This window comes from Nothoprocta perdicaria, unplaced genomic scaffold, assembly GCF_003342845.1.
Source record: "Nothoprocta perdicaria isolate Ctin4 unplaced genomic scaffold, notPer1 scaffold_508, whole genome shotgun sequence".
NCBI classification, from domain to species: Eukaryota; Metazoa; Chordata; class Aves; order Tinamiformes; family Tinamidae; genus Nothoprocta; species Nothoprocta perdicaria.
The window spans coordinates 46,752-65,107 of record NW_020455764.1 but is presented as its reverse complement, the minus strand read 5'-3'; the positions used below and the strand labels follow the sequence as shown (position 1 = coordinate 65,107).

At 51.7% G+C, this 18,356-nt stretch overlaps 1 protein-coding gene across 1 annotated transcript in view; it reads right to left on the bottom strand.

Moving 5' to 3' along the window:
* Positions 1 to 18,356, bottom strand: part of SLC4A4 (solute carrier family 4 member 4) — a 96,286-nt gene that overhangs the window by 41,721 nt on the left and 36,209 nt on the right. The window contains exons 4-7 of the mRNA XM_026048031.1: positions 16,242 to 16,377; positions 12,080 to 12,240; positions 10,590 to 10,769; positions 3,475 to 3,551 (exon numbers count right to left, since the gene is read on the bottom strand). Of these exons, the coding sequence (XP_025903816.1) occupies positions 3,475 to 3,551; positions 10,590 to 10,769; positions 12,080 to 12,240; positions 16,242 to 16,377 (554 nt within the window). The remainder of the gene's footprint in view (positions 1 to 3,474; positions 3,552 to 10,589; positions 10,770 to 12,079; positions 12,241 to 16,241; positions 16,378 to 18,356) is intronic.

Here is an 18,356-nt window from a genome sequence, read left to right as displayed (position 1 = left end):
GAGCGAATGCAGGTCGCCCGGCAGAGCTGCAGCTTGGGCAGCTCTGCTGCTGCCTGCAGAGACGCTGCCGCGCAGAGCCACAAGCACCAGCCTGGCCACGGATCCACGGGCTCCTGTGCAGGACGCGGCTCCCTGCTATTCAGTGCCCGCCCAGGAAGGACAGGAGGGTTTCTCTCCGCCAGGCCAACTTCCTTTGGAGCTGCGGAGCTGGCTTTGGCACCYGTTTCCTGTTGGTATGGAAACACCGGTCTGAATAAGCCCTGCACACACCACAACAAATAAGAGGAGGCTTGTGTCTCTCTCTGACTAAATATTGCAGCTGACCATCTCCATTCAGAGCCTGTTCTTTGTTGTTTCTGTCCCAAATACGAGTCCTTCGCAAGGGGCGTTAACGCCAGACCACTACGCTGCCCTTATATCAATGTATATATCAACGCGCCGGCTAAGCTGCTGCATCAGCTCGGCAGCAACGGGCCCCTGCCTCACTCTTTCCCAAGCCCTGCTTTAAATGTCCCCTTTATTTCTCTTTCTGAATGCCCTGGTGAGTCAGGCCCTGGGCRCTGCCAAGGACACGGAACAAAGCCTGACCCCGGGATCGGGCCCCGCACGGGCACCGCGCGCGGCGCCGGGCAGCGCTCGCCCTTCCCACCGCCTCCCGCCGCCCCGCTCAGCTGCTTCCCTTCCCCGTTAACCGCTCCGGGAGCAGCGGCAAAACCACCACAATATTCCTGCCAGTCTTCCTTCTCCTAGCCCRCTGCCCGGCTGCAAACAGCCAGGCTGCACTGCAGCCAGGGATGAACCACGGGCATTAAGGTAAACGGGGGCAAGGCAGCTCTCGGGGCCGCTGCCTCGTGCGGAAACGAGGCGCCGTGCCAACGCACACACAGCACAGCAAACACGTCTCCTCTTCCCTCGTTAGCCTTTGGGGACTGCCAAAACTGCAAACAAAACAATACCCAAGGAGCCACCCCATCATAAAGCAGCCGGCGCTGAACTGGGTGCCCTTTGCTGCGGCTATTTATCCTTGGTGCCAGCGGCAGCAGAGCCGTTCTCTGCTTCAAACTCTGCGTGTTTGAAGGGTAACAGACCCTTCCTTCTGTTGTCTGGGCTTCACAAGCTTTTGCTTTCCAATAATTAAGGGGAAAAAACAATAATAACACTGYGAATGTGGCAGTCATCCCTACCTTAGAGACAACTGAGGGCTTCACTTGAGATGCTCCTACCGTTTYAAGATTTAGCCCTATCTCCGTCTGAAGGCCGTCTTGTTTCATCCAGCCTCAAATGTAAGGAAAACTCCAAGCAAATGAGGATGTTCTTGCTCCATCATTCTCCGTGAAGAATCCAGCCTTTGATAAGCTGCTCAGCTAACTGCTTATCACATGTTTGTAAGGCACTTTGTGTCAGAGGAGGAAGAGAGAGTGAAGAAGAGATATAAAAATCACGGCAGGGTTGGGAGGAAGGGGAAGCTCTTCCAAGAGCCAGCCCGAGTTGATACCCTGGGCTCGCTGCTGAGTGAAACACCCACACAAGGTATTCTGGTTACCAGCTCACCGCACTGRTAACTGCACCGTTCCCGTTGGATAAAAGATTATACTTTGGAAAATGAGGATGTGGGTAGGCAGGAAAAATGTCACTGATCTATAGAGCTCTGCTCGAAGCCTTTCTTTACTTAAAACACACATATCAATACTCTGTATTTGCAGAAAAAAAGGGAATGAGAGAGCTCAGGTGCCACCCCAGCTACGTTCCAGCTAAGTTGAGGCCAAACACAGGCTGGCCCCCGAGACACACAACTACATTAACAAAATAATACACCCTCATTTCTTCAGCAGACATGTATCTCACTGCAGGGCCTCGTTAGCTGTGGGGCTTCCAGATGGGATACCAACATAACGAATGCCAGGCAAGGCAGGAGAATCCGTTCCCCTTCCAGCCGCTGCTGCCACAGCACCGGGAATTATTCCCGGGCCACACGCTGAGCTCGGCTTATCTTACGGAGCCGCAGCTCGCGGTCAATCAGTAACGACAGGCGGGATCTGAGGCGATTCCGGTGGCCGGCGCGGCAGCGCTCGCGGTGCAAGGGTTCCTCCGGCCAAAGTCCACCGGCCAGACACGGCCTCATTAACTGAACAGCTTCCTGGAACAAGCTGGTTTAAAAGTAACGGTTTTCCCTATAAATAGTCAAGCATTATCCCTATTGAGTGTTAGCTGGGGGGTAAGAAGTTCCATAAGTGATAACTTTGAACGATGCGGAGGTCAACGAGAAACACAGTCCACCCCCTTTCTCCCTCTGTTAAATTATTTTCCTGAATAATTAGATCTAGACATGATTTGCTTTTTCAGTCTCTGCCATATTTATTTTGCACATTCAACACTATGATCTTTTTCTCTTATCATCTGCTCCTTCCTTTTGCATGGATTTTTCACATACCAAATGGGAAAATAATGTATTTAAATAAATCACATGCCAGGAGGGAGAGAAAGCATAGAGGAGACTAGGAGAATAGATTTATCACATTAAAGTGCTTTTTTCTGGCTTTTTTTTTTTTTTTTTTGACATCATTTACACTGCTGTGCTGCTGGATATCAGAGTTCCCCTTAAAAAACATTGCAGCCAGCCGTAATGTGAAAGATTAGAGCCATTCTCAACTGGTCAGCATACACGGTGATACCCAAATAATTTTCTAAAGTAACTCCCATTGGCAGTGAAAATAACTGGACTAAAGAACACCGAGGGAAGGCAGAAAAGATGCTCTGAAAGACACAGTCGTGTTTTGAAAACAACCCCCTTCTTAAAACCAAGATGAAGATGGGTTTTGATGCTTGCACAGAGACCCGATTCAGACACGGGAGCAAAACTAAACTCCCTCCTGCCTTTCAGACTCTTAAACTCTCAGCAAAGATGAGGACACGCATGAAGAAAGTCCGTATGATATATGGTAAAATTGCCCAATTCTGAGAAATTAGTCAAATTCCTGGTGACTGGCAGGAAAGAGCTCGTTTCTTGGGGCACTATGGGCCAATTTCAACCTAACTTTATAACTCATCTTCACTTGGGAGCTGTTCTTCCGCTGTCACCTCCTATTAAAGTGCCATTTCTGAAGCGATGCACAGTTGCACGGGGCGAGGTCACCTCTTTTACCAGGACAGAGGGGACACGTTCCCTGCGGTGCTCCCGCTTCCCGCCATCCCTGCCTTGGGAATGCGCCGCGTGCACAGCCAGGCGGGAGCCCACGCAGCACAGCCCCTGCTCCCAGCAGGAGGAGGATCAGCRAGCGGATCCAAGCCGGATGCCAAGCGCTGCCTCCTCGGCAGAACTCGCTTGAGGCTTTGGGAGCGTYTGCCCCGCTTCCTTGGAGGCTCGTGCTTAGGGAGCGTTGCGGGCGCCTGCTAAAGCCGAGCTCAGCCCGCGCGCCCGTCGCACCCGCGCCGGTTTGCAGCACCGAGGCTCTGCCCGCTGCGCGCCRTACCCACCTGGTCCTTCTCGGGCTTGTCGGAGATGTCGTTGAGGCTGGAGGAGGTCAGGTTCCTGTGCGCCATGGCCGGGCTGCCTGCAAGAACAAGGGCAGCGCTCAGCACGGGGCCSCTCGGCAGCGCCCGCGGGAACGCAGAGGCTCGGGCTACAGCTCCACCTTGCCCTGCGCGAGGGGCTGCGGGGGCAATCGGAGGGCTCAGCACGATTCCCTGGGCTCCCTCCGCCTCCTCGTGGCACCTGGGGTAGGAAGAGGCCGGTGGCTCGTGCCGGATGATCCACGGCATTCCAGGGGAGCGCTGCGGGCTGAGAGCCTTCCTCACTCCGGGACGGGGGAAAGRACAAGCCAGCAAGGCGCCCGGTCAACTAAAACCATGAACCCTGTGGGTTTACTGAGCAGAGAGACACGTCCACTGAGCTGGGAGCCTAAAGCCAACCSTTCCTGGCACGACATGGTCTGGAGAGAGAAAGGAAAACTGAGGCAAACAGGAAATATGGACCCTCCGTTTCCTTTCCAAGGATCAAGCTCAACACAGTGACATCCAAGCCCAGGGAAACAGCTAGACAGGAGCTGCRTGCTCTGTTATGGACCACTTATCCTGCTCATGTAGACGGATGTAGGACTGAAGTGGAATTACATGAAAACTCTCCTAAGGAACTTGGAAAAAAAATATGATTATGGAATTCCCTTCTGCAATCCCAGTAAAAGCCCTCGGAAGAAATCCGGAAATAGCCATAAAAGAATGAAACCCAAAAGAACAGCAAAAAGGGGGGCTGCTGGGATGGATACAGTATCCTACACCCCAGCCATGAGCAGGAATTTGCTCCTTTGTTCTGATTTCTTTTTTCCCTTCTCGCCCACGCTCATTGAAACACGAAGCAGAGCAACAGGAGCTGTTACCAAAGTGTTTCCGACCGCGAATATAACTGGGAAGAGCGAAAACCCTCCAGAAGGCTGGCACAGGGGCATCTCCCAACTTCCCAGGTGTTTCTGGGTTTGGATGTTTCCAATACAACCTCGAAGAAACTCATGGCTAGATATTCATAGAACGGAAGGCCAAATCATCAGCGTTGATCACCCTCAATGAAAACAAAACTGGTCTCTCCGTACGGGACACAAWCCTGCCATTGAGCTCCTCAAAACACCTTCCACCCGTGTTTTGGGTCCATCATTTCCGTGCTGAGGAATATCTACAGCTCATCTTTCAAAGCATGAGCWGGTGAAGGCCACCACTTAGACACAGCAGAACCCCACTATGCACAACTGAGCAAAACAAGAAATAGTTTGAAGGAAATTGGGACTCCCATYGCTGCCTGCTCTTGCCCATGCGTTCAGGGACCGTGGAGGCAGACCTCCAGTATTCCGTGTTACAAGCCCTGAATCACAACGTAGGCGCCACGTGTTAGCCCCACATCCAGACAAAGAGCAGCACAGCAAAGGCAAAGCCCAGTTCCTTATTCCAAAAGGAGGAACCAGCTTCTCCTGCTTCCCGTGGCCACTCCGAAGCAGGGCAGAGCCTCCATCTGTCTCTGTGAGGGTTTTACAAACAGGTCTACTCGTGAAATAAGAAATGCCACTTGTAAAGCTGGTTTGAGATACATACAACCCTCACCAGGCTCCGTTTTCGTTATTAACAAGCCAGGCTTAACAGTGTTAGTAACTTTTGATGGAGGTGTTTGGTGTGAAAGCAGTAGGAGATGCTCAATGCTTAAATAAAACAGAGGAAAAAGAGATCAAATGGGCTAGTGTACCTTACACAATGTACATATTACTTTGCTTTGTAACACCTTCGGTGTTACAAACTAATATTTAAGAAATATTTGGAAAAGGGCACAGATGGAAAAAAAAAAATCAAAGCCGGATTTTTGGAGTCTGTTATTAAAACACAGGGATGCTTTTTCAATGTATTGTGCAATTAATTATGTTTTAAAGGTTGCAAAGAAACTGCCAGTTGCAGGAAAGCTTTGACAGGTCTATAATGCACCCATGGGCTAAAGTGAAAGCCTGAAGTAACACGCGGGCGTTTTGCAGATCTGTGCCACTAAAGCCAAACCAGGAGCCAGAGGAGGGCTCTGATTTTCCCTAATGCGAAGCTTGTTCACACTCATTCAATGTATTTATTTGGGAGAGCTGCACCGTGTAGAGAACAGGCCCCTGCTGAAGATCAGGCTTTCTGAGCAGCCTGCTTTGRTGGTGCCCACACGCCTTTCTAGGCCCGGTTCTGCAGTAAACTGAAGACTAAAGCGAGGGGCCACAGCTTGCAAAGCTGGTACTTGTCCCGCTTACTGATTCATTTGCTTTGCTTAGGAGACTTTATCCAAGACCGGGTGTTCCTTAGGCGACGATGACGCCTCTGTGCAGCGGAAGCGACTCGTGGCTTCATCGCCTCTCAGCGACAGCCTCCTCTGCCTCACAGGTGCCACCTGCCCCTTCTCCCCACGTCCCGACCTGCTCCACGTAACCCAGTCGAGCTGGAAGCAACGATTCCCAATGCACGCTCTGCTCGAGCCTCCCCACTTCTGCTCCACATGGGAGGACGGAGGGGTCTGCCAAAAAGCTCCTCCGGCCTTCCTTTTTCCGTTATTTCTGCACTTAATCTACATGAAAACTAAACATTTGAGCTTGTTTTACTTGMGATACTCCACTGGTGGCAGAATTAACAAAACCCTTTGGAGAGCCAAAGGATCCACRCAGTAAAGTCTGGCTTTGGAGAGAGAGACTATATTCCTCAGTGGGAACTGCAGCTGAGCTGCCCGTTTGGCTGCTAGGAAAAGCGACTGGATAGATGACACTGGAAGAGGTGACAGCGTGGGGAGCATGGGGGGAGCCCGGCCACGAGGAGCAGCGCCCCAATCCCCCCCTGCCAGCAGAGCAGCGGGCGTTGGGCCATGGGGCGAGTGCATGGTCCTGCTGCCCTATGGGGCTGGCTGTGCGTTCCTGCTGCTCCGTGGGGCTGGCTATGCATTCCTGCTGCCCGATGGGGCTGGCTGTGCATTCCTGCTGCCCCGTGGGGCTGGCTGCACGTTCCTGCTGCCCCATGGGGCTGGCTGTGCATTCCTGCTGCCCCATGGGGCTGGCTGCACGTTCCTGCTGCCCCATGGGGCTGGCTGTGCATTCCTGCTGCCCTGTGGGGCTGGCCGCACGTTCCTGCTGCCCTATGGGGCTGGCCGCGCGTTCCCGCTGCCCCATGGGGCCGTGGGGCCCGGCACTTACTGAGCCATCCCAGGCTGGGGCTGCGCTGCACTCGGGCCTCGTCGTCCAGCGTGCGCGGGGCCAGGCAGGGCACGGAGCTCTCGAGCGGGCTGCGCGCTGGGGCCGGCGAGCGGCGGCGGGCGCAGGAGAGGCAAAGGGGGCGAAAACAAAGGAAGAGGAAAGGCAAGGCAAGGAAAGAAAGGAAAAGAAGGTAACGAAAGAGAGACACGCTCAGGCGATGGTGTGGGCTCGTGCGCGGGGAGGCTCGGCCGCGCGCGGGAATGCGCCTTCCTGCACACGTCGGGAAGCAAGGGAGAAAACCTCCGTGGAAAAGACAGGTCACTTCCCCACCCGAGGTGATTCGCGAGGCCCTGGCTATCTGCACACCAAAGCACAGCCCCTGGTTTGCTCGGGCTTGCAAACACCCCCCCTGTCTCGCAAGGCTTCTGCCAGCGCGAGCAGCCGAATGCCCAGGCTTGGGGGTTTCTGTTTCAAGTGCCCCTCGAGCCTCTCGTTTCTGGCTCARTTCCTCTCCTCCTCTGCTACTACTGTGTCACTGCCAGCGCATCCCTAAAGGGAGCTGGGATGCAGCTTGTGTGACAAACACCCTGCAGAACAGGGAGGCCTTCCCAGGCAGAACGGGCTCTGCAGAGGGAGAAGCCTTCAGTGGTTACCAGCAATGTGAGCACAACTGGGGCTGGGACTCAAGGGGCTGCCACGGTTAAACCCCTGCACACAAACACAGCCCTTGCCAGGGAGTTTTGGTTATAAATCGATGGCTGCTCTGCAATGCTGGTGCCAGCGGCTCTCGAGGCTTGAGTTAAGCCAAATGTTTTCCCTGTATCCTGCTGGGGGACAGGGAAGAATGCACTGAGGTATCCTCCTCCACCACACAGGGCACACGAATGGACATCTTTGCCCAGCAGCAAAAGAGATGTCTAAGGAAATACCTTCTTACAAACACGACCACTGGGCAAGACCAACTATCAGTCTTTATGCCACGGAGGGGCATAAAACCTTCACCACTCTGCAGTTCAGTGTTTCTACACGCATTTCATAAATAGGACACTTAAATATATCCTGTCCATTCCAAACACCGAGACCAGAGGCTGAGAAGACAAATTAAGACTATGGCAATGGCCACATTGCTTAGTGCTTTACAGAGAAGCTCAACTGACTTCACCACAACACGTGGCAAAGGGACACTCGTTTTTCCAGGGTCAAGTCCTGGCGACTCGTGCTGATTTACCCTTCTCTTCGCCTGCCTCACTCACGAAGATGATCTCAGGACACATTCAGAACTTCTTGAAAAGTTCTGATTAGGAATAAATGTACTGACAGAGCAGCAGTTCAGAGCAAGTTTACAGAAAGGTTAGAAATAAGAGGATGTTTTAGCATGACTAACCTGCAGGCGTTTACTCCCTCCGAAACAAAGTGAGATACAGGCACCTAAGTATTCTGGGGGACCATGACCTGTGCTTCCCAGATTAAAGACCTAAGAAACGCTCTTGAAGCAATGCATCATTATTTCAGTTGTGCATAAACTTAACTATGACTATTCTTTGGGGAGAAAAAGCAAAGAAACAGAATCACCGGCAGGCAGACGCCGGTGTAATGACACCGTGCAGAAGCATTTCCCAAACAGATGGTTCTGCAAGTAGCTTAACAGGATAAGATACACCCCAAAGTCGCCGGCTTTCAAAGACACTGATTGCCCAGTAAGAGGCAGGTATTTCGGGGTGAACACCCCCACTTTAGGGCAGCAAAGGGGGGCTGAGCAGGAGGCCGGGCTCCCCTCTGAACACATGAGCCCGTGCAGGGCCCGGGGCAGGCAGCTGCCCTCCACGCAGCACAACCACCACGGGAATACTGCGCTTACCCCGGACAGAAAGGCAGCCCTTGGAGGCAAATACCCACCTGGAAAGAACCTCTAGGGAAAGGTCTGAGCACCCGGCGCGGGTGGCCCTTTTCTCACTGTTACTGGCCGTGGCGAGAGGCAGCTGCTCTCCTGTCGGCTTCGTTAATTTTTTAGCTGTCTGAAGGACAAGTTTTTGCCTTCAGAAGCACAGGAGAGGCGCTCGCTGCACCCCAGGGAGCACAGCGTCTCGCCCCGAAACGCATCCCGGAGTTACTTTCTCATTAAAGCGTAAATAATAAACACCAGTCACAACTACTCATTAAATATTTCCCTCTGAATACATCTCTTCCTCTTCCAGCCCCAGAGCTGTCGTGAAACACAATGCATTATATATCGGCACAGCAATAGAAATATCCTAGGTGGGTAAACAGGGGCAAAACAATAGGGAAGAACCGGTTCAGTGGCAGCCTAAGCAGAGCCAAGGAAGTGGAAACGCCAGGGAAAATGCGGCTCTGCCCAGCAAAGAGCCAGGATTTTGCACCTGAAGCCCTGCGGCCCACAAGTGGCGGCAGGACCCACGGCGCACRCGGGGGGCTGGCACCCCACACAGGTGCCCCCAGTTCTGCCTCCCCCCRGGCAGGGCAAACCCGCCCTGAGGAAGAAGTGCTCACGGGGACAGTGGACAACATACAAATGCAAACGAGTAAATCGATTACAAACGGGCAAATGGATGAATATGTGTGCACAGCGCTGCAGGTAACGCCCGAGGGCACCTCTGCAGTCTCTGCAGGGGCTCTGCGGCTGCATCCCCATCTCCAGCAGGCACCAATGGCTTCACCCCCAGCTTCCTTCCCAGAATGGGAATTTAGCCCAAATGTATTCCTCTTTTTTTTTTTTTTTTTTTTCCCCAAGTGCTGTTTAAAGCCCTTGCTTTGGAGCCCAGTTTCACCTTTAGAGCATTCCCTTGATTCATTTTACCGTGCCTCTGTGGTAGCTGTTTAATCACAGCCTTATCAAGCCACTGGTACATGGGAAGATGCATCGCCGAGAGCCATAAATATTCTTCACACATACACACACGCCTGCTGCAACAGCAAGAGGCAATAAAGAGTAGGGGGTTAAATAAAGAACAGCAATACGATGGTGAGAGATGTTAGGGTGAGTTTTAGAAGCTCCACACAGAAAGCTAAGAGGCCTCAAATGCAGCAACATTAATATCAGCACGCTTTGGCTTCTAAGTATGTCAAAATAGTGACTTCTGAACAAGCTTCCGTGCTGCCACATGAGGCAGGTCACAGAGCTGCAAGCCACAACGGACTTAAACACGCTCCTCTTTGATGACTCTACAAGATTGCAGATCTCAGTGCACGGGCAGGTGCAGGGTCCCTGCCAAGGCCTCTGTAGCTCTCCGTGCCTGTGCAGACACGCTCACGTTTAGACAGACACCACTGCACAGTGGGGCACTGGCAAGGAGAAACAGCGACGTACACGACACAAACCCCACGCACCAGTCTGAGGATGAGCGAAGCAAGGTGCAAATCAGCTTTACCCACACTGGACAACGATTGTATGGCAATAAARTGCAAGCCAGATCATATCATCCCCATCAACCGTTTTGATTAGGAGCGTCAGGGACACCACCTGCTACCAAAATCAAAGGCACACGAAAGCTTTGCCTCGGTGTAAACGTTTCAGACTATCAGCCCTTTCAGGCATGGTTCACATTTTTTCTCTAAATCTGTCTTTTCCAGCGTGGCTCCTACTCRGTCTTCTCCCCTGCAGCCCCGATGTCCTTCGCTCAGCATCACCCCCAAGCACTGCACCCCGCTGCCTGACCCCTGCCTCCTCTCCCTCTCCGTCCAGTGAAGATAGGGTTAGAGCAATGTGCCACGGCAAGAGCAGCCTGCAGAGCCCCCCGCTGATGGGTTATCTTATCAGCACGGGTCTCTCTATGCTACTCGTGGGTTAGAGGAAGCATCGCCGTGGCCGTGGAGTTAGTCGTTGGCAGGTGAGTTTGGTGGGTTGCTCGAGCAAGGGAGGCTATAGCCACTTAGCCTCTGCATTACCGTTATCGGGGTTGGAAAACATCCTACTTGCACTGGAGACGGTCTTGCCAATGTCGGCCAGGGAGCGCAGGTTGGACTTCTTGGTCTGGTGCCGGTGCTTCCTGAGSAGCGTGTAGGTCACCTTGTCCTTCATGTCCTGCTTCAAGAGGCCCGTCTCGATCTGGTTGTCCACGATCATTTCTGGACAAGGAGGAGGGCAGGGGAGAGGAAAGCAGCGTCAGGCACAAGGAACCAAACCCGGGCACCCTAAGGGACAGCGTGGGCAGAGGGACCGTCAGCTTTCAGGCCGCCTTGCCCTTCCCAAGCCTTTCCTTCCCGTCTCAAAAACCACCACCAGATTGTGCCAACTTATTTTTAGTGGGAGTTTCGTTTACACATCTCCTTTCACACAGACCATAAGTGCTTCCATCCACAGCCCAACAGCCACAGGACACACACACACTGCACCAGGACGCCTGCCCTTCTGGCACTACCCCGGAATTTGGTTCTGTCTGGCAGGGGAATTCTTTCCAATTCGACAAGGTCTGCGGTCGCTTCGCAGGTCTCCAATAAAACCTAATCTGACTACAGGAAACAAGTGCTGCAGACGAGTAACTGATGAGATCAGTCACTGGTAGAACTTAAAAGAGATGCCAGCCACTGCGAAAGGCAGAGTTTGCTCCCATTTTCACAGGACAAACCATATTCCATAGCTTTGCCTTTCATGAAGCACTCTACAAGGAAAATTCCAACCCCTTGCAAGGGCTGCTTCTTTTCCATCAATTCTGTCCTTTCTGCTTCTCTGTTGCAGGGGTAAAAAATAAGAGTAGCCAGATTTATTAAGAACCTCTTTGTACATTAAATTCCACATTAAACTGTTTAGTACTTCAGTTAACGTGCTGTCCCCCAAGGGGAAGTGGCAGCTCTCGTTCATCTACCAGTAACTCTTATTTGTGCTAACAACAGAAGTTGGGGGAAAGCAGAGGCAGAGCATGCATCACATTTGCTAACTCACTGAGTCAGAAAGTCATCTTCTACAAGCTCCCTAAAACTTAATGCCTTGTCAAATCCGTGGCGAAAAAAGCCTAATCTTTCCACTCCACCTCAGAAAAGACTGACTATAGGCATGCACAAAGTTTGTCAAAAGCTTTGTTCTTCGTAAGGGGACATTTTTTTCCACCAGCTTTTGCTGTTTGTACTTTTTATTTGTATTTTTGGGAACGCTTCCTTCAAAACAACACATCTTTCACCATCGAGCTCCTCTTCCTCCATGTGGCCAGTCGCTCTCCCCTCCTGTGCTTCTGCTATAGCACCAGGGGAAAGCTGGGGTCTTCCAACATGGTTATTCCCTGCTTTATTTCAGGAAGTCTGTGGGGACTTGGGGGTGAGGTGAGGGGAAACAGGGAAGTGTCTACGCTCGGTCTCTCGCTTCCCAAGGAAATCCTGCTGTTTAACACAAAGAGCACGTTAGAGGGAAGAGCGCAGGGCAAGAGCCGAGGACGCTCACTTACCCACCACCTGGGGCAGAGAAGAGGCCTCCATATCCAGCATTATGGAGCCCTTCTCTATACACGTCCTTAACTCAAACAAGCTGTGCAGGGACAACGTGGCCACGTGAGGCTTGCTCCATCTCTCCCCACCTTGTTCCACCTTCTCTTCGAACTTTATCCACCTGCAAGAAGGCAGAGGGGGCAAGACCGCGTTAGGGCTGCCGGGATCCCATGGGAAGACTTATTCCTGTTTTCGCTCCTAAGGGAAAACAGGAATAAGTGCCTTAAGAACAAAAATAAATGGCATAAACCTTTCCTTCCTTTACGCTTTGGCTGCGGAACTGCAGGGAGGGCGGATTTCTCACTACAAATTTCTGGATTGCGCTTTTCAAACTGCCAAGATCTCTCTTGAGGCTTTCGGTTCCAAGGCAGCTTCCAAACCCGAGCTCAAGGGCTGAGCATGGTCCCAAGGCAGGGAGGGTCTGCTCGGCTCGCCGGGCTGCCCCTGGGCTGCTCGCACGGACGCGCGGAGCGGCCGGAGCGCGGCGAGAACAGCCCAGGGCTGCAGCTTGCAGCGAAGGGGAGCTCCTCACAGCCGCTCCTGTTGGCTTGGGTCTCCTCRTCTCACTACGGTCCACCACACTTCAAACAGCTTTGCACCCGCCAAACCTGTTTGGACCGCGGACTGCTACATTTAGTGCAGCCTAAAAGTTGGACTGCAGAGATTTGCCTTCAAAGTTACACTTCCTAGAATAAATATTTCCCTAGGGAGAGTCCAGGTCCATCTGTTCCAGTGGGAAGCTCACTGGCAGCAAGACGCCTTCGGAAGCCCTTGAAAGAGCCCGACCCCCTTGGTTCTTCAGAGCYTTTGAAGGCTAGAGACAGACCATCTCACCTGGAGCCAGCATTAGCACTGAGTTAAGCGAGGCCTTCCATGGTTTTTCCTATACATTTAACTGCTTCTACAGAAAGACTCACTCATGCACAGAACCTTGCCCAGGCAGCTGCTCAAGCGAGGAAGAAAGCGCCGGACACACAAGGTGCGGGAGCAGAAGGGACAAAAGGAAGAGCTGTAGGATTAGCACTTCCTATTGTGTGAATTGGGAATTAGGGCTGCCCAGCTCAGAAGGGAAACTCCCAAGTGTTGAAAGCRAAAGTACTTGCAGCACAACGGCAACATGTTGTTTCAGGGCAAAGCCTTATCAGCCCTGCTCTTTCAGAAAATTAACCACCRAATTATCTCCATTATCTCTACTTTGTTTTTAACAACCGCTTTGTGTTATGCCTCTCAGGGCTCGGAAATTACACCAAAGGCTCCAGCAAGGCTCTCGTGGCCCTGCAGACCTCTAAATGCAGCGACGTATCGACGTATCGACATCAGTGGCTCCGAAGGACAGACACTTGCCACGAGTGCCCTTGGTGGCCTCCACCACAGTGGGTTTCTATGCTCCAAAGAGYTCTCTGGGAACCTCAGGCCTCTTTGGTTGACACAGGCTCTGAACACAGCTGCCACCTCCAGCAGCTAATACAGCGGGCAATGTGCAGAAGCCCCAACTTTAATTTTGAAGAACAAGAAAGGGTGACATAGGAGGGCTGTAAATAATGCAATGAAGAAGAGTAGGAAAGACAGAAATGCATTCTTGGGCAGAGTTTATATAAAGTAAGAGGACCATAAAAAAAAGAATACTAATAAAAAATCCAGTGTCCCGCAGTCCTTTCATAGGGATCTCTCCCTCTTTCCACTGTCTCCATGCCTTCTCCTTGAGGAAGGGGTCTCCACTACAGAGCACAAATCTTGATTCCCAAGGGCTTTGCACTGAACCACAAAACAGCCTGGTGGCCTCCAGTTGCCAGCAGGGCTTCAGGCCTCCACCTTTTGCTAATTTGCTCTGTATCCATTAACGAGCACCAAAATGCAAACATTTACAAGGGCTCGTGCGAGGCCTTTTCCAACCGAGCCAAGCGAGCTAATTACAAGCACCACCACCACGGACAAGGAACACTCAGTGACCCAAATCTTCAGGTTAGCTTTTAACAGCAATAAACCTTCACTTTTACTGCTCCCTCCCTAAAGTGTTTACAGGGCTCCCTTGTGAAACCCCGGCCACGCTAAGGACGTTTGCCCAAAAAAGCCCTCACCAGTGAGCCGGGGCTGGACACCAGCGGGGCTAAGGTGATGGGAGCCCTTGCAGGACTCGACTCTCCGTGAGCCCTGGTCTTCACACATCCTGGATTGATCCCAGAAACGCCAACATGTGCAAGAGTTACCCGCAGCCCATCTAGACCGGGGTTGCTGATTTATGGTAGGCTTGGTTTTGCAGGGAAAGGTTTGGGCCATCTCATGCCATGCAAGGCTACTATGGGCCAAACAACAGGCGCGTTTAGGAGCTGCGCGGTGCCTCGGCCCTGTCTCCCTGGATTTGGGCATATAAAGTGCCCCTGTAACGTGACAGGATCACAGGCACAGCTCCATCCAGGAGTTCTACAACACAGGTATAAAAACACATAAAGTGAGAAAGCATAAATCCTTCTCTTCCCCCTAGAGCAGTTTGACAATACAAAGAGTCCAAACCTATCCCGACCCAGTCTCTGCAAAACTAGGAGAGTTCTTGACAAGTCTCTCAAGATGTTTAAGTGCTGTGTGATCCCAYATGCAGGACATAGGACATCTTCCTTCTGATCTAAAAGGTGGTTTGGGTGACCCACGGCAGCAGCAAACACCCCCATGATGAGCAGATTAACGCGCTCTGATTCCGAGATTATTACAATCTCGGAAATAAAAGCAGCAGCCTGGAGGGGTAATATTTGTGGGTTTAGGGAAAACATTGCTCCCCTGTGTTCATATTAGTAAGGAGAGCCTAAATAGAGAGCCAGGTATGAAACAAACATCCAGGTCTGAGCTGTGGAAAAGCCTTGATGTGTTTTCATTAAAAATGTCTTTTCTCAAGACCTCTCTATGGAGAGAAAAAGCCTAATTCCTGCTCTGTTCAAAGCAGAGGTGAGCAGGATGCATGGGGAGATCTATGTCCCGAGCTAACGATAAGGAAGAAGAAAAGCAATACAGGGAGGAAAGGAGGACCAATAGCAAGAAGTGAGAGTTTAAAAGGTGAGAAGCCTCTAAATAGACTCCAYAGGGGGCTGCAAAGTGAAAATAAAGGAAGATAAGGACAAAAAGGTGGTGGGAGGTGGTGGAGTGGTTCATTAAATCGCAGGGAAAGAGGAATAAGGAAGTCACACAACGAGGGCTAACTAAGAACACAGTGGGAGCCTGGGAGGTGGGCAGACAGCCCAGCACAGCCCCGGCAAGGGAAGTGGCAAGAGAGAGGTCGGAGGCTGAGCGCGAGACGGGCGGCCGCGAGGGCAAAGCCGCTCGCCCGCCCGCTCAGCCCCTCGTGTGCGTGCAGCAGTTCAGGCCTTCCCAGCAAACAGGCAGCTGCATTTTAAGGCAGGCCCCCTAAAATGTATTCACTGAAGACAAAAAGCAAAATTTCCTAAGTCTAGTGGGATTTATTTGACTACACAACGGTCCTGAGGACACGATCCCAATCCAGTGGCTCTTTCTGCATGGTTTAGAAATAGCCTAGAGATAATCTGTGGCACAACATTTTTTTTTAAAAAAAAGCCAATTCCTCCATTAGCACCACTAAAGCAATAAGCAGAACTTAACTCAGGAACTCAGGGCACACAGCTTGGGCAATTCCCTCGAAAGCCAAACCTTTCCCTCGTTACCTTTATAAACGAATGTCACCAGTAACTCTTAAAGACTGGGACACAAACAAAATCTCCCAGTTTGTGGATGTGGTGCAGGCAGACCCAAATCTGCTTTGGGGCCACASAACTGACGGAGGTTTAGCTGGCTGGGGGAAGTTTAGCTCAGGCACCGGTTCCTGACAGCTCCGCTCGACGCGCGGTGGTGCCTGCACAGGACAGTAAATCCATACACGTGGTCGGGCTCTCCTGATGTAACACAGCCACACCGACCTCACACTTCCATTTCACTGGAGGGCAGTTTTCAAGGAATACTGGGAGCATATCGCTTGCTAAAGAAAGGCAATTTCAGCAGCAAGGGCCCCATTCTGCAGACCCCCCGAGCCGCCCCGGGGCATGGATGTTATCCGCCTTGGGAACGGAAAGAGGGATCTCCCGYGGGCTTCCCAAGGCGGCAGAGAAAAGCGCAACCCACCTGGCGGTCTCCTTCCACTCCATCTCTTGCCCGTCGACGGCCAGGAGCTCATCCAGCTCCGTGAAGAGCTGCGGGGGCGCCGGGCTGTCATCCTCCTCGCCGAGGATGAAGCGGATGCGCTCGGCCGCGGGCGAGACTGCGGAGGTGAAAATACTGCGGTTAACGGCGCGGGCCGCCACGAGCGCCGGGCGGCTCCTCTCCGGCCCCGTCGCCCCGTTGAGCCCCTTCTCCGGGCCGCCGGTTCCATCGGACATCCTGGCCGCTGCGGACGGAGGCCTTGCCTMGGGCCCTCTCTTCCCTTCCTTGCCTCTCACTTACGTCTTCAAACTCCAAGCTGGGAGTAAAGTTCAGGAAAACTTTGTCTCTTCCTACAGTCCTTAACTGTGTTACAGCAATTTGCAGCCCTTGTAAAAAAAAAAAAGAGAGCTATCGGGCTCAAAACCAATATGCTCTATGGTGCGTGCCCAGGGACCTTTCGCACTCTGATCAGCTGAGATCCTCGGGCCCCGTTTTTTATATGACGTAAAACCAGTTTTAGCCAAGCGGCCCGGGGGCTTGCTGGGACAGCATCCCACAGCTGCCTCTGCCCTGGGCTCCCATTGGCCTGCGAGCAGGCTGCAACCTCCCCGGACCTGCCGGCAGGAAAACACGGGAATATTTAACCCAAAGCGTGGGGCGTCTATACGTGAAGAATGCAACCGGCGGCGCTTAGTCAGGCACCGGTGCACCGGGAAACAACCACTGCGCCCGTTGGGGGCGGAATAGGGGGGGAAAAGGGTGCCCCTTTGGGCAAAAGGGACCGCAGGGCACCCGTGCTCTCCTGAGAGCACAAGTGGAGCTCCTGGGTGCTACCGGCCACCGGGAAACACCACCAGGAACGCTGTGCTGTTCGAGAATAGTAACGGGAATAAACCGGGAGATTCTGGGACAATATAGGTCAAGAACAATAGAGCCAACAGGAGTGACTCAAAACTGGTCCTGAAAACACCCCAGTGCACATGCCAAGAAATACCTGCATCTCCCAACGGTACCTGGAGCTTTGGCTCCGTGAGGAGATCCAATAGAGGACTTCTTATGGGCTTCCTTTTGGTTCTTTCTTTCTCTCTCTCTTTCTTTTTTCTCTTTCTTTCTCTCTCTCTTTCTTTTCTTTTTTATTTTCTCCTTCCTCCCTTCCCTCCTACTTTTCATTCTCTCTCTTTCTTTTTCTTTCTTTCTCTCTTTCTCTCTCTCTCTCTTTTTCTCTCTTTCTCTGTCTCTCTCTTCCTCTCTTTCTTTCTCTCTCTCTTTCTCTCTCTTTCTCTTTCTCTCTCTCTCTTCCTCTCTTTCTCTCTCTCTCTTCCTCTCTCTCTCTCTTCCTCTCTTTCTTTCTCTCTTTCTCTCTCTTTCTCTCTCTCTTTCTCTCTTTCTTTCTCTCTCTCTCTCTCTTTCTCTCTCTCTCTCTCTCTTCCTCTCTTTCTTTCTTTCTCTCTTTCTCTTTTTTTAAGTTAGCAGAGCTTAAAGTGAAGGTGTGATCATGTGAAATTTCAAGAAAGACATCCTTTCTGCTGGATGTTTATTAGCATTAGAGTTAAACCGCAGACTCTGGACTTTGGACAGTCCTGCTAAAAACTCCTTTCTTTTCAAAAGATCAGCTGTCTGACTGCTGCAATATAATTAATTACACCAGGTGTCCAATCCCCATTGATTTTTCGTGGGTAAACAAAATCCCAATTTCTAATGTGAAAGGGGAAGCAAAAAGGAACATTGCCCCCCTCACTACTTCTTTATAAAAGAAACTTTCAGTTMTTCGTACGTTATTAAGCAAAACTTGATGCAAATTCATTTCTACATCAGCAAGAGGATGTTTCTAGAATATAAAAGTGGATTTCTCTACTRAAGATATATGAAAAATGTAACAAATCTACTGATTTTTAATTTTTCCTATTGTTGAGTTTTTTGTCTTGTTGCATGAGTAATAGTACTGATGGTCACAGCAACACTGCAATATGGATATATCCCACTGAAGGGCACGTTTTTCTCCATAACCTTGGAGCCAAGGCCCATTCGGGGTCAGCCTGTCCGGACTGGGCTGCCCAGGGCTTTCACTCCTCACCTGGAGGGCAGAGAAGTCCCTTC